Here is a 21256-nt window from a genome sequence, read left to right on the forward strand (position 1 = left end):
AATTTGTTTTCGTTCCGTCGGTCGAGATGTTGTCACAACTCAGAGCGTCTGCGGTCACCTGTGCCACCGCCAATGGCAGCGCGCGAAAGGGCATATGGGAAGTGTAGTTTCCCGTATCCCATATCCGCGCCCGGCTCTGTGATATTTGGAGGCAATGACGTGATCCATGTTGGCAGGAGGAGGTTTAAGAAGTCCTCTAACTTTACCCATTATATTTCCAGTGATGAACATGACTAAATACTATTTTACTAGTATTTAGTAATACTATTTTATTTAATTTCCTGTCTATTTATGTGGCGGTTGCATGTTTACATATTTATGTCTACAGGTTATTCTGCAGAAAAATGTGGTCTTACAAATAGTCTTGCAGCAAGTCGGATTTTTGAGGTCATTAACTGATTAATTTACTAGCTAAATTTAATACTTCACTCCAGATACTGTTGATCCAGTCCTCATACCTAAATTACAACTGCACTGGTTTATTGTACTACGTGCTTCTCGAAGTGTGGGGCGCGACCCACCGGTGGGGATCGGAGACACGACAGGAGACAAACTGGAGGAAATTTTCAATTTCATGCCTATCTTACTGTAAATGCTTTTCTTTATTGACAATAAAGTAATTTACTCTAAAAACACCCACACACAAACAAAGTAATAATTAATGGATAAATGATTAATGAGCATTAGGAGACCTGGAGAAAAATGTAACCTGGGACTAAAGTGCGAAAACAATGATAATTGCAGCGGGACAACAAGGTAACAGGTAGCCGTGAGCAACATGGATACATTTATCAGGCTGACCACAAAGAAGCCAGCACCATCACACACACACAGAAGACAAGCTGTTGCTTCTCTGAAAACGAAATACAGATCTCAGCTCAACATTGAACATGACTTGCCTACAACCCCGTTTTGAGAGGATGTGCGGTGCAAAACAGGCACATTGCAGCCACTAATACAGGGAAAGTTCTCGTTTTTGTTTTTTGCACAGATTGCAAATGAAACACTTTCATTATTTGACTACTGTACTTTTTGTTTTTGATTCAAGATCTCAGTTATGATGGCACAATTGCACTCTTATTTTCTTTTTGAACTTGGTGTTGATGTTTCATAAAGTGAAATGTAATTTGTCAAGATTTTTGTTGGGGCGAAAGGGTCAAGTGGGTCTTGAAAATCCCCACTTGTTCAAAGTGGGGAATGACCAAAGAAGTTTGAGAACCACTGCACTACTACGTGAAATTATACAACAGCATCACAATGATAATTCAAGTATACAAAAATGTGAGAGGGGGCCTTGCATTTTCCATTGGCTGTTGGAGCTGAGGCACAGATTATGAATTTGTATGTGGAGAATACAAGAAAAGGGTGTTGAACAAATGTAGCCCCAAGCAAGAATGAATGAAAAGACTGGAGATATTTATCATGAGCAGTTTCAGTTTTTATTTCAGTGCATTAAGTTTGACCATAAGAGGAGATTCGTCATCATCTGATAAAACTACACCACCAACAAAAACAGCATCAACTGCAGCTAACCAAAACCAGCTGTCTTCTGCAACGAGGTTATCGGCTATCTTTTCACTGCCAAGAAGAGTGAACTATAGATGGCTAATCTTTTAAATTCATTATATATACATATGTGTAAATCAACCATAAGAAATGTACTTAATTGTGCCTGATTGATAAATCAGCTATATAACAGCTTTCTTTCATTCCAGACCAGGTCAATATGATACAGGTATGATTTACCTCACATTCAAAGCACATAAAAACAGCCAGCTTTTAATGCTTAGGGCCTTTCAAGTTGAGATTGGTAGTCCAGTGATGGCATTAGGGACACTGTTCACACAATCAGCAAAGAGAAAATCAAGAGACTTTTAGCCATGATATGCTTAAAGGAAAGAAAAATTGCCCAAATCAACTGATGAGTTAGCGGCATACAAGTAAAATCGTCTATTTGGCCCCTTCACTGTAGAGAAGTGTAATTCGATTCACAAGGTGGGGCTGGGTTGAAGTAAATACATCAAGGGAAACAAACAAAAAAAAAAAAAAAAAAAAAAAAAGAGTCTCTCAACTATGTTGGTGCAACACTGTCAAAATCAAAATCCATGCAAAAATCCAGACATTTCGGAGTAACTTAAGCAAACATAAAAGGGGCTATGGGTACAGTAATATTCCACATTGTTGTTCTTCCAGATGCCTTCTAAAAAGACTGTCACATTTTTACATGCAACTATACTGTAGGTGTGAATTATACATTTTAATTCTTTAATGCAATTGGTAATACCAAACATTCATTTCTCTTTGTCTTGAATGTACGCCTGGCTAATATACCTATCAACTATTACTGTAACCCATTTGCAGTATTGTATATACAGCGAGAAGTTTTTGTGCCATTTATCTATTTTAAATTTGAGTTCACCCAGACAGAATTAGGATGATCTACAAAACGATCTGATGTTTTTTGATATAATCCACATCAAAACAATGATGATTTTCCAGTTATCATGATAATCATTTCTTTTCGTTGTGACCCAGCCTTACTTACACAAAGTTTTCAGAAAGACTCAGGAACTGGTGATGCTGATGAGTTTTGAAAATACTTCTAAATATCACTATGTGGAAATTGACAAATTTGTATAAACAAGAGGAAGAACACTAATAGTGGATGATTCAGCCATATAAAATTGACATCTAGTGCCAATGAACAAACCATATAACACCATCATCAACATAATTTTTCTGTTTGAAGAGAGAAATTATTAACATCAGGGTTCTTGGTGGCAGTCTGTTGCAGCAGTAACTGAGGACTCCTATGTGGAGGACACATAAGGGTACTGTGGATGCCACCAGTCCATGAGCCTCACACTGAGTACAGGATCCAACACAATCTGGGTCCCACCCTGATCCCTTTTCTTGTTCCCCCGCTGGAGAGGCGAGTCCTGGAACACCAGGCGAACACGGTGGTGGCGCATGTCTGTGCTGACCTTGATTGTGAACTGAGACATACAGAGTGAGACTTAATACTTGATGCTAAAGTGCACTGGTCGTTATGGAGAAGTCGACAATCATAAAAGCAGAATTTTAACAAACACGCTGCCAGTAGGTGAGACTATACATACGTACATATAAATTATTAGATACTAGCTCAACTTAAAAAAAAAAAAGTCCTGCTCCCTAGGAATAGCGCTATTTTGATTTTATTTCCATTTATATTGCACTTAGAACTATCTGATCATACTAACAGAATAGTTATGGATGTCAAAAACATTTCTGATTTACACTGTACAGTTACAGCATCTGCCTTAAAAAGGAAAAATTGTTTAGGGGGTACAGCTAAGCAAAAAGTACTAACCAAGGTCAGTGTCATGCCCATGACAACAGGGGTGAAGATGAAGTTAAGTGTTGTGATCTGAAGCACATAACAGTCAGTGTCCGGGTTTGTGTGGACATCTTGGTACTGTCTGGGCAGGCACAAGGACTTGGCACAGCCACTCTTACTGTGCCCATGCTGTGATGTAGATGACCACAGAAATATTCATAACATATGATATTAGGAGAAAAAACATGCTATTATCAATATATAATGAAGCCAATACTTGATAAAGAAATGTAATTGGTTTTAAGGAGACCTTTTACCTGTTTTATGAACTTGAAGTTGAATTCCCACAATCCCTCTGGTCTAGTACCTGACAACTTTTTGACCCAGAACAGTAAACACTGCAACAGGAGAGGTTAAGCACATGAAATGGCAGTTTATACAGGTTAAGACTAGAATATACATTTTTATCAATGCAAAGAGGCTTAAGACTTTTTCTGTGCATTTGGTCCTATAAAGAAACATAAAAGCACAAAATGAAGAGATGAGAAACGTATTCTCTCCTTAAACTCAATGTCCATGTCTTAAGGTCCATTGAGACTAACACTGTTCCATTGATTTACCTTGGAATTGAGCAAGGTTGTAGGTGTGGATTCTGGGAGGGCAGGAATTTTTGAGACACGCAAGCTAAACGGCTCATACAAATGGAACAAGGAGCGAATGACACGGGCTCGTAGACATTGCTTCATGTCAATAGAGTCAGGTTGGAGGCGAAATGGCAGATCAACTTCCATCCTGTAGTATCTTAAATCATAAACATAAAAATAGAGAAAAGGGGAAGAGAAACATGAAAATCACAAAATTACCCTTGGACTGATAGATCATTCAACAAAATCTCTCCCCAGGGCGGGTTAATCAGTAAAAAAGCCTCACCTTCTGTAGAGCCTGGTCCAAAAAACTGCAGTGCAAGTTACCGTCCACGCATTCCTACAGATCAGAGCAAATTTGCAGACATCCTCTGGCCGAATATAGGAGGAGAGCATTAACCAAATATCCACTGGATACTCGTCCCCATCACTGCTCTCACTTTCTGCAGAGGAAACATGGAAACACCTCTTCAACCTTGTACACACACACTCACTAATCTTAGTGTCAGTGAAGAACCAACAAATAATACCCTTTCTCCTCTTGCTTTTCTTCTTGCGGGCTGCTTTAGTTTCATTTTCTCCACCTTCTTCAGGGTCTAAATCATCACTGCTGTCCAAAGCGTCTCTTTGGACACTCACTGCAGACGACAAGACTTCCTCCACAGCACCCTGGGATGCTTCCAGCCCGCAGAGTAATTTTACTAGATTAAGAACAAATAAAAATAGTAACTTAAGTGCCTAACAAAGTTTATGCAAACGCGACATCGGCACAATCATGGGCTTACCTTCTTTTGCAACTGCATTTGCGACAGCCTTTTTCACCCGCCCTGATTTCACCACGGCTGGATCGGCGTCAGCATAATCAGCAACGGTGACTAAGGAAAAGCCATATGTTTTAAGTGTGTTTATTATACTGGGTCTTGACTTTAAAAGTCCCCTACAAGTTTAATTTTCAGTAAGTGAACACACAACCCATCTGTCATGACACTTTATTAATACACTCTAAATGGCAATGCAATACAACCCAAAACTTAAAATAACCTTTGCAGGGCCGGATTACTGAAATATTGTAATGTAATGTGATAAACTTGAGTCAAATAAATCACGTTCAACTTTATGAGTTAAAGGGCAAACTAGTCGAAACCAGCCGGGTGTGTGTTGCTAACAGAGCTAGCTGGTTGCTAACACAGCTAGCCGGGTCATCTACCTGATTCAGAACAAACGTCTCCGGCCTTAAATTTCAGCCGTTTTCGGTTCCCTTTCTTGGGCATGTCGACACCAATGATCTACGGGCGCTTAACGCGTGTGTGAGTCCTGCCATCGCTCTATGGCAAGCAGAGGTAGATAGAAAGAAAGAAAAATGAGAGAGAAATTGAAAAGTGTTCCACCAGGATCTTCGGCCATCATGGACTGATGTGACGTCCAAATTATCGCGAGAGTATGGTTCTCTTTTGCCTTGTTTTTTTTTTTCTCCCCCGTCGTGTGTAACTTTGAAGCGACTTCCCCTGACTGAAATTTCAACGTCTCAAAAACATACGAGCATAAAAAAAAATAAATCTAACCCTGTGCATATCACAACAAGTCTTCCAAAAATTCACAATGCAACTGCAACTTTAACAAAGAATGCACAAAAATCGTAAGGGGAGCCTTTAGGGAAGACTTATTAGAACAGGATGCTGGATCAAAAATTGCACTCATGCAGAAATACCACTGCCTGAGTTGGCAAATTAAACATCCATAGTCTTCCCCTGGGTATTGGTATTCTCATACTTAGCCTATCAAGCAATTGTTGCTTTTCTTAAGGACTCAACATCAATTCTTCCTAATTTTTAATACAATGGTTTATTATATTTGGATTGTTTCTGTCTGTCATATCAATTGACAGACAGGATTTCATTATATCATTAAGGAATAAATAGGTTGTGAATAAACACAGGTTACTTGGGACTTTTCTGGCCATGAAAAGTTACTCCCTGCTAATAAAGTATCATTATCATTTTATATCATTTCCTTCAATTTTAGAAATGTGTCAGAGGACAAGTCAGTTGATGTCATGTCCCCATGAAGTCCTTTGACGCCTGCCTAAGGTTTGCTTCATGTTGTCAAAGATCTTATGACTGCTGTGTGTTTTCAGTCACTCCGTTTTGAAATATTGATTTCACCTTAGTATTCACTGCAATATTCACTCACTTTTATCCAAATACTAAGATTGTCAGACCTTGAAGATCTTATATATCTTTGGATCAATAACAGGAACAAAAATGGATTTTCAATTTTATTACCAGCAAACCAGCAAATGACCAAATTATCTCTGCCAATAAATTCTGAAGAAATCTCACTTCCTCACTGAGTAAATTAATTTTGCCCGAATATATTAAATATATAAAAACTCATGTCCAAACCCCAGTCCTCGATATTTGGTAGACATTGAGAAGAGAATTTTTTTTGTCGCTGTCAAATAAATGGTCATTGCAACATTAATAATAGCTTTTTAAAATGTACTGAAGAAGAATATCTTAACTGGTGATCTCATAAAATAATAAACTTGTACAAAATAAATTAAATAAAACTTGGAACATATTTAATCGCAACATGACAATCAAAGTTGTTATATAGGTCATCATGTGAAGGGTGAAGGTCACAAAAAGTCAGTTGATGAAAATGTTGTTCTGCAGTGCAGCTTTAGTAGATCTCCTTTAACCACTAGGTGGCACCAAAGAGCTGTCTGTTTGACAGCAATGAGAGCTTTTTCTGTCCCATATTTGTTTTGTTTGATTGTGAGAATTCATTTCACACAAACGCTATTTTAAATACATGCTTTTCTTCTAAACAACCTTCCAACAACATTAAAAGTCAGCATTGTTTGAGTCAGAGTGTATAGCAAGGGCATTCGGAGGCAGAGATTAATTTCTATATTGATAAAGTAAAGTAAACTAAGTGCAATCCCTCTTGTGATCTCCCTTATTGCTGTTCTCCCGTTTGTGAGGAGCTACTTTTTATTTCTTATTTGTGTGTAACCACAAAAAGCTGGAGTATTTGTAGTAATCACTGATCTAGTGTTTAGTCAGTGTCCAGTATATCACAGTTTTGATACTGTGGAATAAGAAATTGAAACAAAGGAGAAAAAAAACATCCGACTTTTTGAGTCAGAGTTAGTCATACATGCGGGGCAAGCCAAAAAAAACAGTGTCTTTTTCTTTTTTCTTCATTTCAAATACTATCATTTTTTATAGTCTTAAGGCTCGTCATATAAATCCTGCAGGGTGCGCTGGATGGTCCGCTTCAAGTGCGCAACACGTTCAGTGGAGCTGCTGCCACCATCATGTGTCATGGAGGTGCTTAGTGGTGCTGATGTGAAAAGTTAATTACATTTCGCCAACCACTGATGAACTCTGCGCTGGTTGTTGTAACATGATATAGCCAAAGTGTATGATTATGGTCACGGTTGGTATAGATGACGTTAAAAAAAAAAAAAACACCAGCTCATTTCAGTCCTGATTTGCGTGCGCATGTGGTGCAACACGCTTATAGGCTCATAGTGGGGAGTTGTTCCCGCATTTCTAGAGCTGTGGTCCGGTAGGGGCAACTGCAGATTCCCCTTCGTGTGTGTGTGTGTGTGTGTGTGTGTGTGTAACGGAGCCACTGTGTGTGGGAGGAGGAGGCAGCGTCGGTGGCGGTGAGGAGAGATGGAAGCTCGGAAGGCGGATGCAGATAAGACTCACAGGCGCTGTACGCAGGACTAGGGACGCATATTAAGCGTCCCCCTCGGATTTATACATATATATATTTTTGAGTGTGTTTGTTAGCCTGATGTTTTCCTGCCGATGAAGGCTACTATGATCTCTGTCTCTGCGGGCACCACCCCTCCAAACGCTCCCGTCTATCTCTGAGCTGTCAATCACATCACGCCGGGATTTCTACATGTGAGCGCCTGGCGCGCCGGGCAGGGCGGATCTGCTCAGTGGGTGAAAAAAAACGCCGGTTAATATGGATGAAAGGTCAATCCTCATCGCGTCATTTCAATCACTCTGATTAGGTAAGGCGACATAAAGCGTTAAGACCTCATGCTTGATGCACATGAAATGTACCGGCTGAGAATAAGGCTCGTACCAAAGATCACCGGGGCTGATCGGTGCTGCGGGGCTTTTTAAAGGCCCCCTTATCAGTTGTAAATCTGTGCATCGGGCTTGTAAAACACACGGTTGCCTTCTTAATCCCGACAGCGACAGTCTCCTGTAGCGTTGGCTGGAACTCGGAGCAGGGGAAGATGATGTGCGAGGTGATGCCGACCATCAATGAAGGAGACTCAGCTGGTCCTCCCAGAGGCACCGGAGGAGTCCCGAACGGCTCGGACCAGGAGGCCAACTTCGAGCAGCTGATGGTCAACATGCTGGACGAGAGGGACAAGCTGCTGGAGTCCCTCAGGGAGACTCAGGAGACTCTCATACAGTCTCAGACCAAGCTGCAGGGGGCGCTGCACGAGAGGGACGTGCTCCAGCGGCAGATCAACGCTGCGCTGCCTCAGGTGAGCAGGGCCGGCCCTAACCCCACCCTTCCTGGAGGGGGACGGTCGGGATTTGGGGAAAGGTGGACGTGGCTTTGTTTGTCTTGCGGAAGTTGAAGTGTTTGAATTTGTTGCATGATGGAAAAGCTGGCAGGTCATGTTTGAAATTCAAGGATGGATCATTATAACTGGCAGAGCAGACAACTTACCTGGAGCCCCAGAAGTCCACAAGCCTCAAAAACTCCAGTGTCACTTGTTTCTTTGTGTTCATAGGATCGGAAATCTCGCTGTGAGAATGTGCCACAAAACATCATAAATTACATGATGGATTGTGCTGTCTTATAGCCTGCCTTGTCTCGTGGCCCTGTCATGAAAAGGACCACGCGTCCCAATCAAATTATAAGAGTTGCAGGTATGCATGCTAAATACAAACTTTGAACAGGGGTCTGGTTATCAGCCAGCAGGTTACTCCTGCCTTGGTACTACTAGTTTGGCTTCTCAATAATTAAATGGCACAATGTCCTATTTTCTATGGGGTATCCACGTCAAGAGTGCCACAAACCCAATGGTAGACCTGGATTCACGAGGAGGGTGACAGAGCATTATTTCTTCGGTAGGCTAATATACCTCTGTTGGGGAATCCCTCTAACACTCCTGCATGTCCCAGGATAGCACCATGAGCATAACTGTGAAGATGATGGGGATATACAGGCAGATACCACTTCAAAAGCTTAAGTGGCTGCATGCCAGAAAGGAGGATCTAAATGTCTCATAGGTAAAACGGTAATGTAGTAGGTTGAAAGGTGGAGAGGATGTGGATTGAGGGTTTACACTCACTAGAAGAGTGTTGACTCTGATTTGAAAGGTCTAGGCCAGATGTTGAGAGCTTTGCTCAGGAGAAGGCAGAGTGAGTCCACCCATCATAATCCGGATTGGAAAAAGGTCTGTGTACCTCTGTGTGTGGTGGCTTGCCTGTCAGTGGTAATGTAGGAGGATGATGAGCAGAGGCTGATTGTAAACTGTGATATCTTTGACGTTTGTTCTCGTTTGTGTGTGAGAGAGAGCGCTGAATAAGGGCTGGTACAGTCACCAGGCATGACGACAATGAAGATTCAGCACATAAAGCTGTGTTACCCTCTGACCCTCTGGTCTAAATGCAGAGCATGATGTCACAGTATGGTGTGTGTGTGTGTGTGTGTGTGTGAGAGAGAGACAGAGAACGAGGGAGAGAACCATGCTGACGCTGACGGCCTCACTGCAGCCCCTTGTGAAAGAAACATGGCTGCCCGCTAGTGTACATGGCCCTGGGCTGCTTGCTTCCACACATGTATGTGTGTGTGTGTATGTTTGACTATATATGTGTTTAAGTGTGACTGCATGTGCATGTCAGGAGGAGAGTGTGGGAAGGGGCTGTCATGCTTCTTTTTCTAATCCTGCTTGGTTTAGTGCGATGTTTTATTCGAACTATAATAAAGGTATTAGTTATACAGTCATAGACCTCAGGGACATTATGCAGACACTATGAGTGGCGTACATATGCATAAACTGTCTCTTGCTCTCTGTTTCGCTCGGTTGTTCCCTCCCTCACTACACACAGTCACACACATGACCAACACAGCAGTGGCCTTTCTCGAACCAGCTACAGAGCAGGGAGCTGACGGACAAATGAGGAAATCTGAGTTGGGATTAAGTGATTGTTTGAGCTCGATGCATCGTTAGTGCAGAGTGCACTTAACTGTGATAACTAGGGGCAAGTGTGGAAAAAATAACATACTGTATCTGATATCACAGGTTTAGGTGTGATGAATATATTAGAGCAATGTTGTAGCAGTTGGCAAAGCTGCAGACCACGCTATCCTATATGTGCCAGTGGTAATTAGGCCGAGTCTCAGCTAAATTCCACATTATTATACTTGGTGTGTTTATGCCCTTGACTGCAATATACCATTACAGCTCCCTACACGCTCTTGCTGCCGCTTCTGTGTAGCCCTCCATCTGCCCATGTCTATGTAAGCCTTGTGTGTGAAATGTATTTTTTCCTCTGTGTGTGTTCAGTTCTCTCCGCTCCTAAGGTGCAGACTGATGTATGAGTGTTGGCACAGCAGGGCAGCCTTTTTTCGCCCAAAATCCAAGCGCTCGTCTCTTTCCTTTTGCTGGAAAAAAAAAAAAAAAAGTCTCACTCTCATCTTCACTTACTAGGTGTGTGCATGTGTGTTTTTGTGTTTTGATCTATTTTCTGTAGGTTCGGTGACTCCATTGGGCTGGTCTGACCCCGAACTGTCATATCTCGACATACAATACACACATACACAACCAAATTGTGTGATTGAAGATTCAATGCCCCTCTGTGTTGTTATTGTAAAAAATACATAAACCCCGATCACCTTGGCATCACTGTTCATATTTATGTTTGCCTCAGCAGTGTCATAAAAATGGGACACTTCAATTTTACTGCACACAAACATGTACACACATACACAGACTAGGATGGATATGTTCATTAACTACAGAGAATAGAGTTCCAGATTACCATGTCAGCCCATTACGGTGCATAATGCTTTTAATACAGCCCTCTGATGGATTTGCACACAGACAAAATTAGGTTTTAAACACATACATAGAGACCTACACATGCATACTTAAACACAGAGATGGCATACACACACACACACACACACACACAGAAGCTCCACTGTGTGAGAAAAACTGTTCTGACACTGTCAAACAGAATGTGTTGTAAAGCAAGCAGTTGAAGCAGCTGTGCATATGTGTGTGCAATGCAGAGAAAGTGAACACTGAGTCCAAATAAAGCAGCTCTGTCTTCCTCTTCCACCAATATATTTCTTTGTATATTGTCAGTATTTTATATTATTAATAGCTGTACATTGACTTAGAAATGCAGCATTATTAAAGGAGCAGTATAGCATTGTGCTCCTGTAAAACCAGATTTTAAAAATGATACTAAGCTAAAGGAGCAGTTTGACAATTTATGAAATAAATGTATTCACCTTCTTGTCAACAGATGTCTTGTTACATTGTTTACTCTGGACAAGAATAAACAGTAAGCCTATTAAGATTTGGAGGTATGAGTAGGTATATAACTGAACCTTTGACAAAGCCATTGTTAAGCAAAGCGAACGCCTCTCAGCAGTAGCGCCACAAGAAACATACAAAGGTCACCGACAGATTTCAATGACCCTGTCAAACCAAATATTTGACTTTAGCTTCTTATTTGAGAGAACACTGTATCAATAGCCTCTAACCCATTGTTTCATTTTTCCCTTTTTCTAAAGATGTGTGGACCTTTCTGGTGGGATGTGAGCTACATAGTCTGTTTGATAGTGTGTGAGTGATTGTTGGGATGTTTGGACACCTTTTCCAGTCACAGACATAACACCAGTTATTTTAGCCACCATACAAATGTATGTCCACCCTCACAAACACACACAAACACACTCTGTTGTTTATTTGACCTTACACATACCGCCTCAGACTTCTTCTAGCAGGAGAAGTTGTGTACCCTTGTACAGACACATGAACACAAATTCAGACATTTATCTCGTGCACATGCATGCATACTTATGTGGATTTCTATATTCATGTGTATGAGCCTCTGTCACTCCCTATTTCTACCTCGAGCGCCAGCGTCTCCACAATGGTGTGCTCCCATATAAAAAAATATATATATAACAAAAATTGATATAACACGTTTGCTTCCTTCCTGTTTCTGTTGCTTTCACTCTGTTTGTCAAACTTATCAATAACTCAGTAGTCCATTAACTGCTCTCTCAGACAGTTGTGGCCCCCTCCTTCTGTCTGGAGGAACAGACAGTGGGTGGGCTGACCTTAGCCCACAACATAGCACAGTCTAGCATTGGAGGGAAGGTGACACAAATTGCTCACTGTTTAAAGCTTCACAAATTACCCTGTGTCTGTGGACCAACATAATAGCCAGGCACTGGTTATTTCCTCATTTGGTGTAAATGAAGAGTTCATTACATTTAACAACCAAATTAGAGAAATGAAGTACAGTACTATCATAGATTACATTGCTGTGGAGTTTAAGAGTATATCATAAACTTACTCCTGAATCTAATTCAAAAGTACAAGCTGTATGGATGCTTGCATTTGGGCAACATTACAATACAGAAAAAATGTACTCGTCTTAACTACATCTTGTTTTTGACTGTATACCACGGCGGATCTTTTCAACATACTGCATTGATGTACAAATGCACCACAGGATGCTGGGTGTGGTCAGAGGACAGGACAGTAAAATAATTATTTTCAGTCTGATGTTAAAGTACTCTGACATTTGAGGAATGACCTTCTTTTATTAAAGATATCTTCATACAAATATCAAACATTTCAAATGCTCTAAAACCTTGCTGATAATTTAGAGTTTTTTTCAGTTGCTAACAAGAATCAATCAATACTGAAGTCACTTTTTCAAAACTGTCTTTAGAGTTTGTATCATCTGAGCTCCAAAACAAATTTCAGGGCTTTAATAATAATTAAAATATGTAAGAATGAAAAAATATTTGCTGTGACCGTTCTAGTCCTCCCTCTCTCCTGCATTTGGCCACATCACACTTTATGTCTTCTCTGGCGATGCGTCTTGGAAAGTATCTTGTGAAATGTCTAATCCAACTCTGGCAATCTTCAAGAGAAGTGTCTCTACACTCCGCATTCATGGCATCCAGTAAGGACATCTGGTCACGTGGATGGTGATCATAAACTTTCCACCTCCACACAGAGAAAAACTCCTCTCTGGGATTCAGAAAGGGGCAGTGTAGATGCAGGGATAATACTGTCATTCTGGGATGTGCAGCAAACCAGTCTGTGACTGCAGCAGAGTGTCTTAGTTTCGTATCCCTCGACTTCTCTCCTCTGCTGGCACAAGTCGATTATGCAGGTCGTCCACAAAAGAAATGAGCCTTTCTTTATCGCAGGGGTTAATGAGTGGTTTGTGAAACAGCAAATAATTGTTGGACAGTGCTGCACACATTGTGACGTTAGCGTCTCTCTGGCCTTGGACATCCATGGCTGCACTCAGTCCAATCACATTTCTTCCCCTGTGGCATGATTTTGCCAGGTTGAATCCAGCTTCATCCAAAAAGATTGATGTACGTGCAGTTTTCTTGGCTTCCATCTCCATTACTCTCTAAAGTACAGTAAAACCATGGCTTTACAGTACCTTACATTATGCATAGCTGTGCATGTACTCTGTTTCATTATTGAACATCTCACCTGGACATATTGATACTGGTTCACCAAGTCTCTCAAATAGTACAGTGTGCAACTGCTTCATCCCTATTTTATGTTTCTCAAGGAATCTGGCGATTGTCGTTATATTCACACTCTCAAAAGTGATAATGTCTGCCGGCACTCTGTCCAAAATTTCCCACAGTTTTATGGGATTGGTGCCAGTTAACATGTTGACAATGGCAATTTCTTGCTCATCTGAAAACATCGCTCCCTCCTGTGGGAGTCAACATACATCCTACTGTAAAACTGCCAAGTAAGCCAATATATTTCAAATTGCCACTACACATAGAAATGGTAATATACTGTATTGCATTGTAATACATCGTTCAGTTATCACTGAAGGATGTCCATATTATTTTGTTTGATTATTCAAACTATCGATGCAACTGTTCGATGTAAACCGTTCCCTCTCGAAGAGTAGTAGTAGTAGTAGTAGTAAGTAGTAGTTTACAGCACGGTCAATAACTGTGGCCCTTATCTGATTGGTAACCACCACTCTAGGTCTTGCTCACATGCACTCTCCTTTTTCCTGCCACTCTTCTCTCCCCACCAACCTTTCTTCCACGATCCATGTTTCTCGACAAAATCCCACTGCCAACATCTTTTTTGCCTGTTTGGCATAAAGACTAAAAGCAGGACTCCTGGGAAAACGTTCAGCTGGCATTGCAACCAGCTTTGTTTGGAATGATTATGATTTGATTTTATTGTAAATATTGTGACAACATTTTCTATATGTTTCATTATGGTTACTGAAGAAACACAGGAAATTTGGCATCATTCGGTGTTGAATGTTTTTACAGTTTGAAGGGCAGTGTGTTAGCATTTGAATAATGTGCTGCAAATGTATGGTGTTTTGCAGGTGGTGGAATATGATGAATTGTGGAAAATGTAGTCATTGAACGCATTTTATGTGAAAAGAGAGAAAAAACATTCAGTTTGGTCCACGCGGTCTTCAGTTTCACTGACTGTGTGAGGAGTTTTGACATTTCAATACTCTTACTTTTACAGTTAATTAATAAAGATATCAGTGTAAAAAATATACAGCCTGAAAGAGGATTAAGGAGCTGATAGTGAAACTTAATCAAGGTTAGTATCACGTTGAATAAATATATGGGCTTAATTTGTTCCTTTTTTCTATTATATGGTAACGGCTGGACCAGCTAATAAAGAGCAGGCTATTTCACACTACTTGAATTGAGGCCAACAGATGGGAAGCTTGCAGGCTTGGTGCCGAGCCACCATAGTTACTGTACTAGAGGTGCTTTTTGCTTACAGGTATGGGGTGAGAGAAAATGAGTGTCAGGGCTAATATACCTTGCACTGCAGAGGAAGGAAGAGAAGCCTCAGTGTGGTGCGGTATTCATGACACACACACACACACACATTTGGAAAGGTAAAAACGTTCTTACTTACATATGCGCTGATCTACAAACAAATAAGAACACACACACTGCCTGTGTTTTGTGTTTTCTTTTTATGTCAGCAGCACTGTCTACATGTCGTCCTGGGTCTATGCGGCTGGATGTGCGTAAGGGAGCATGCCCACGGTCAGTGTTGCTTATGCATGGATGGCTGGGGCATCTCTGTGTACATGATAGGAGAATATTGAGGAGGGTGGGCAAAGGCAGAGGCACATTTCATTGGTCTGCTACTTAAGCGGAAATCTTTTGCTGTGTGTTATGTAAGTGCCAAATACTGGAATTTGGGTTGATGCGGAGGAAAGTAGAGCATGAAGTGAGCAGCTGAATGTCACCAAGAAACGCTGGAACGGAGAGAGCGAGGGGACTGACAGACTCGAAATCAGACAAGTCAGACACCCTGACCACATACTCTCAACTTACTGCACCAGACTTTTATGAATTCCCACTCTCAGGTACAGAATGGATGAGAAATGACCAGAGAGGGGTAGCGATGCAACGGTGGTCTCAGTCCACACCAGGGACATTTTGGTTACCCAGCTACACCTCATCAGTGCGTCACTTGTGTCATTGTATCGTTTCTGGTGGTTGAGATTGGACAGTGGCAACATCTCTGAAACGAAAGCAGATTAACACAAGCAATCCAACCATCAGGATGGATTTTAAAGTCGTTTATCCCTGTTATCTAAACCACTTTATTTGTAGATTAAGCTATAAAACCACACATCAGAAGTGTTGGTAATCCTAATAATCCCTCATTTGACTCTGTACGTGCCACGATGGATGTTAACAGAAGCCACGCTAATGTTTCCCCTCACACTGATGAACCTGGTGGTTTGTTGAAAATATGTACAATCATCAGACTTTTTTTTTTTGAGTTTTTATGAGACCTTTTTAAATGTTTCTGTTATACCAGATTGTAGCAATTAACCTTAATCTTGTAAAATGTATTATTATGATTAGAATGATTGGTGCCATTGATACTGTTTGTAATTTTTCCCTGAGTAGAAAAGTTTTTTTCTGGCCAGATCTATAATTTTGTGAGAGAGAGCCAAGTCCAAACAACTCCAGTGTAAGTGAGAAGTTTCTAATTAACATCTTCGTCCCTGACTGACAAAACGATTCCCTCACTGTCTGTCTCTTTCTCATCCTCTTTCCTCTCTGGCTGCATCTTGACAGCCCTGCATCATCTGTCAGTCTCTTCTCTTCTACAGCAGTTCAGTCTACAATCCTCTTCCTCATCAGTGTGCTGTCTGGCCTTAATTCAAGAACACCCAAGGCTTGAGTCAAACAGGACCAGGGGAAGAGCTTGTTTACATCTTTTGGGCCCCTTAGCACAAATGGATTATCAGTCTGCAAAGGTAGCTAACCCCCGCTGTCTTGAGAAACCTCAGCTTCAGCACTCCATCGCTCAGTAGCATCCATCTTTGTTCCCTCGATCCCTCTGCCAGTACCATCTGGCTCACAGCACCAAGCACATTTAGCTCAGCCGGGTGCCAATTTGTCCCCCTGGCTGCCTGTGAGAGAGAAGGCAAGTGAGGGAAGGAAGGAAGACGTGTATACATGAAGATAGAGTAATATTTAGCAAACAGAGGCCAAAAGTGACCATGTGATGGAAAAAGAGCAGAATCAAGTATACCTGATGGTCCCCAGCAGTGAGGGACTGGCTCCAATAATGGGGAGGCTGCAGAGTCACTGTGTGTGTGTGAGAAAGAGAATTCCCTCTCCCTGGTAATAAGAGCAGAGTGATTAGAGTTGCAGGACCACCAGAGGGGAAGGCAGGAGTGATGAAGGAAGGAGGCAGGAAAAGGTAGAATGAGAAAGAAGAGGAGGAGGAGGAGGAAGAGAGGAAAGTGAGATGAAGTTTTCCAGCCAGCAGTTAAGCTCATGGCAGTCCTGCCATGTCTAACAACTACACTATTGGAACTCTGTCAGTTACCTTTCCTCCTGCAACTGCCTCAGAATAGACGATGAGGCATCAGGGGGAGACGGTGAGAATACTGCACTGGGGGGGTGGAGTGATGAGGGAGGCAGGAGGGGTGTGTTTCAAAGACGCATGGGAAGGTCTCAGAGGTCATGGTTGTCAACTACAAGGGCATATGTGAAAAGACAGGACAGGGGAAAGAATGAAACAATCTAGTACATTCAATGCTTCCCTACACATACGCAGTCATCAGGGCGACATCTTCGAGACCCCAGTTTTTCTCAGGGAGAGACTTAAGCAGCAGCAGCAGAGGCAGCTGCATCAGAAGCTAAGTCCCAAGCTGGACCCTTAAAGGGATTTAAAGAACTTCAAAATGCTTCATCTGTTCCATGAAATGTAGCTTGTCAGTGTCTCACAACACAGTGCACACCCTGCTGCTGTCTGTCAATAACCCACAAACGAGCACATGCATGCACACAGGGATCTGAGAGAGCATGGCGGTGTAACTGAAAGGCAGGATTTGAGAGTAGGACAAATATTTCTGTTATAGTTAATGGTTCCCATGAAGCATGCATTTCTCCATGTGCGACTCAGCGAACGTTAATCATTTATGTTGCGTAAGTCCCGGGATATAAATCCTAAATATGCAACTGAGTTTTTATTGAGATGGAAAAAAATTGATAACATTGATTTCTAAAGTCACAGAGTCTGAGCGCGGAGAGAGCAAATCTCTTGTTTTACATTTAGTTCCAACACTTCCTCTACTGCAGTTAGCAAGCTTATCAGCAAGTCCTGGTCTGGCCACGCTGTCTCGTCGCTGTAGTCCCATCTGCCACGAAACAGCAACGCTGTTTAGAGAGTGTATTATGAGCTCCTGAACTGTGAGTGATGCAAAGCGAGTATACGTTTGTTGCTAGTGATAACCCTTTAAAATGCTCAGTTTGTCACTTTGAGTGACATCTTCGGTATCACACACACATACACGCGTCCAAATAGGTGTCAAGATGTGCAGGCTAAACTGGGTGTTCAGTTTGCCGCTTTTCTGAATGACTTTTGCAATAAATGCAGATACGCAGGTCTCCTCTTTGTGGAAACATTGCTGTAACTGATGGGTAAGATGACGCAGTTTCAAACTCAGGTTAATGTCTTCATCCCCTCATATAGTATCCACTGCTCCGGGTGAACGGCTGCTCTCAGCATTGAAATATTACACAGCAAAATGGTCGAAGCCATGATTTGCCCACACTGACTCAGCACTTCTCTGTACTTAAAGTGTCCAACTGACCTGATGCATCGCTCACACGTGCGTCCATATGTGAACACTGCATACACGCACTCACATGTAGATATAGCGCACTGCAACTTGGATGTGCCTCACACAGAGAGATGTGTATGCTAATGTGAATGAGCCTGATCAGAGAACTATCATGGCTGGCCAGACACCAAAAGACACTGTGTTCTGAGAACAGTCTCTGATAAATACATGATGCATGGACCCCAATCAACGCAGATATTAACAGTACAAGTTCACAAGGCACATTCTGGAAAAAAAATAATAAGATATTTTTGGTGTGCAAAGGTCTTAGACCATCTTTTGTTGATATTAAATTGAGACCCGTTGATTCATCACAATCCACAACTCGGCTCTGTCATTCTGTTTGCAAGCTCCATTCAAAGACATGTGCACGGTTACACACACACACACACACACATACACACACACACACACTCAGACTCATTCTTTTTTTCTTGTTTTTAGTAAAGCACCAAAAACAGTTCTTTAAAATCACTGAACAAGATAAATCAGTCAGGATTCCATTTTCACATTAACATTCCCAACACACCAATCTGCTCTCCACCTTCAAAGTCTCACTTTCTTCCCTTTGCTCCCTTTCTCAGGCTCGCTGTGTCTCTATCGCTTGCGCTCCCCTGCTCTCTGTCTTATCAGCGGTGATGGCTTTAAGCGTTTGTGCTGAGAGGTCTATTAGTTAGCTATCGTTCTGTCAGATAATGCTTTATATCTCTCAGCCAGCTCACTGTACTTTGCTCTGACAGCTATAGGTGGGAGCACTGTTGCTCCAATATCAGGCAATGACTCCCTTTTTTCTTAATGATAGTTTTGGATGCACTTTTGGTGGGACTTTCTCAAAATATTATTTTGCTAAGAGGTTTTAATAACCATATCTAGTGGAAGTATGTGTGGAGATGCTCCTCAGCAATTACATGTGTGCACTGAAAAGACCTAAATGAGCTAATTGAACGAGGAGGTCCAGTGAATCATTTCCATGGCAGCCTGAGAACAGTATGTTTCATGAGGGTATGCTCATATGTGCATGTGTGTTTATGCATGTGCACCCACATGTTCTGACACCATGCCATCAGGATCCCATCTTTCCAGTGGCACAGTGGAAATATTTGCTTTGTGACTGCTGTGTATAGACCGTGCAGTACAACAAATTACAACACTAATAGCCTGTCCTACTCCTGCATATTGCAATTGTATGAAAAACTGATGGGCACAGGCGCACACATACACACACACACACACACACACTATATCTTCCACAGCCAGCTCAGTCTGTCAATGATGAAGGTCAGTAAGCATTGCTTTGTTTTAGTGGTGACGTGGCCTGAGAACATCATTCACACTGCTCTCCTCCCTCTCCATCACCGTACGCCTGGCACCATCTTCTCCGGCCCTCAGTTCCACCCTCCAGCAGCTCTTTCATTTGCTCATGCTAAATCTCACAGTCTGTCTCAGTAACACATGAACACAATCTTAAAGTCTTAAACCCCACAAACACGGGCTCAAAGTGACATCAGATGGTTCATCAGAGGTGTTTTTTTTTTTTTTAACACAATGGATTTTGTCAGTTAGGTTTTAACACCAAGCAAAGCATTCATCTTAAAGATCCTAACAGCAGAGTAGATAAAAAAAAATGGAAGTGAAATCAAAAGTAATTGTGACTATTCATTGAATTGGAAATGACCTGTGGTGAATGCAATAGGAAATGTCACTGACCTGGATAACTATAATTGGACACCTGTTGACAGCAGTCGACAGTAGCTGTCTCTTTGCTATTAGCATGCAGCACGTTGAATGTGCCGGGACTTATTCGATGGATGTTCTCATCTGGTAATAGATGCTCTTTAATATTGTGTTGTATATAAATATGACACTGAACAGTAGAAAGTATGGCCACCCTCACAAATAGGTTCTCAACTTAACTATATATATTAAGAATGAAATGAAAGTGGTAGAAATAGTAGTATAGTTATTGTTAGTATCATCTAAAGTAAAATTGGGCTAAAATGCTCTCTGAAATAACGTTGACCATGTCATCAGATTCTGAACTACCAGATCTTGATGAGGCTCTCAGTTGGTACACCATTAAATGCAGGTGAACTGACAAAGTGCAACCACTTCCACTGATGCTGGATTATTGTGTTACCATCAATTACAAGACAGTTACACACATTGTTATGTCTGCTATGCTGTGCTGATATTAGTGATTGTATTCTACTTTATTTCCAATTTATAAGATGCGAGGGGTTTCATGGTTTGTTTTATTGTTACAATTTCTTTAATGTTCCTGAACACAGAAACAAAGTGGTCCCTCTAGAGTTAGTTATAGCTACCAGGGAAAATTATTTCTGTGTTGTTTCTAAAGCATCATTTTTTTTTTCAGTCAGTTGGATGGCTATAAATACTTATCTGTCTTTTCTATGGGTGTAGAAGTAACTCCCTGCTTCAGCACTTCACAAGCTTTGTTGTCATCACTTAGAGAAAAACATCATAGCTGCCACATCCACGTAAAATGTAACCAGAACCTGCAAACCTGAAATAATGGCCAATAACAAACTTTAACTTCTACTCACCGCAGTTTTACATTACATGATTTTTCATGTAACAAACTTAAGGCTTAGACAAGGTTTCTTCATCCGTATTTTAATGCATGGACTTTGATCACTGATTGTTTTCTTATTCACATACAAAATGGTGAAGCCTGACGAAACCTGTCAAGAAAACCAACATGCCCTGCACCAAGGCCAGGTAGCTGTCAGCGAACCATCCCACAGATCGTTTTGAGTCATATTCTTTTAGATTTTGTTTGCCTTGCCAAAGTTTTACAAATAATTATCATTTCCACGTGTCACTAATTTGGTTTATTTTTCTGC

General features: G+C 41.4%; 2 protein-coding genes across 4 annotated transcripts in view; one reads left to right on the plus strand and one right to left on the minus strand.

Annotated features, from left to right (window-relative positions):
* Window positions 1-1431: 1431 nt before the first annotated feature.
* Window positions 1432-5358, minus strand: tmem183a (transmembrane protein 183A). 3 transcript variants are annotated; one of them, XM_029502324.1, is made up of 8 exons: window positions 5171-5358; window positions 4749-4838; window positions 4494-4664; window positions 4250-4406; window positions 3940-4111; window positions 3637-3717; window positions 3353-3508; window positions 1432-2996 (listed from the first exon to the last, which is right to left on the minus strand). In XM_029502324.1, the coding sequence occupies exons 1-8, from the start codon at window positions 5232-5234 to the stop codon at window positions 2811-2813; spliced, it is 1077 nt and encodes a 358-aa protein (XP_029358184.1). In that variant the 5' UTR covers window positions 5235-5358; the 3' UTR covers window positions 1432-2810. The 3 variants fall into 3 exon arrangements, with proteins under 3 accessions (XP_029358184.1, XP_029358183.1, XP_029358185.1); XM_029502323.1 differs by having other exon boundaries at window positions 3940-4120; XM_029502325.1 differs by lacking the exon at window positions 4749-4838 and having other exon boundaries at window positions 3940-4120.
* Window positions 5359-8230: 2872 nt separating this feature from the next.
* The window catches only part of ppfia4 (PTPRF interacting protein alpha 4), a 53830-nt gene continuing 40804 nt past the window's right edge, over window positions 8231-21256 (plus strand). The window contains exon 1 of the mRNA XM_029503301.1: window positions 8231-8488. Coding sequence (XP_029359161.1) covers window positions 8231-8488 — 258 coding nt within the window. The remainder of the gene's footprint in view (window positions 8489-21256) is intronic.

The sequence above is a fragment of the Echeneis naucrates genome, chromosome 5 (assembly GCF_900963305.1).
Source record: "Echeneis naucrates chromosome 5, fEcheNa1.1, whole genome shotgun sequence".
NCBI classification, from domain to species: Eukaryota; Metazoa; Chordata; class Actinopteri; order Carangiformes; family Echeneidae; genus Echeneis; species Echeneis naucrates.

What these genes read in the sequence shown, in the direction of transcription:
- tmem183a (XM_029502323.1), bottom strand. Translation starts at nt 5,234, where the DNA reads ATGCCCAAGAAAGGGAACCGAAAACGGCTGAAATTTAAGGCCGGAGAC. An exon ending in AGACGTTTGTTCTGAATCAG is followed by an intron (nt 4,839 to 5,170) that starts GTAGATGACCCG and finishes GCTTTTCCTTAG; the next exon opens with TCACCGTTGCTGATTATGCT. An exon ending in TGGACCAGGCTCTACAGAAG is followed by an intron (nt 4,121 to 4,249) that starts GTGAGGCTTTTT and finishes TTATGATTTAAG; the next exon opens with ATACTACAGGATGGAAGTTG.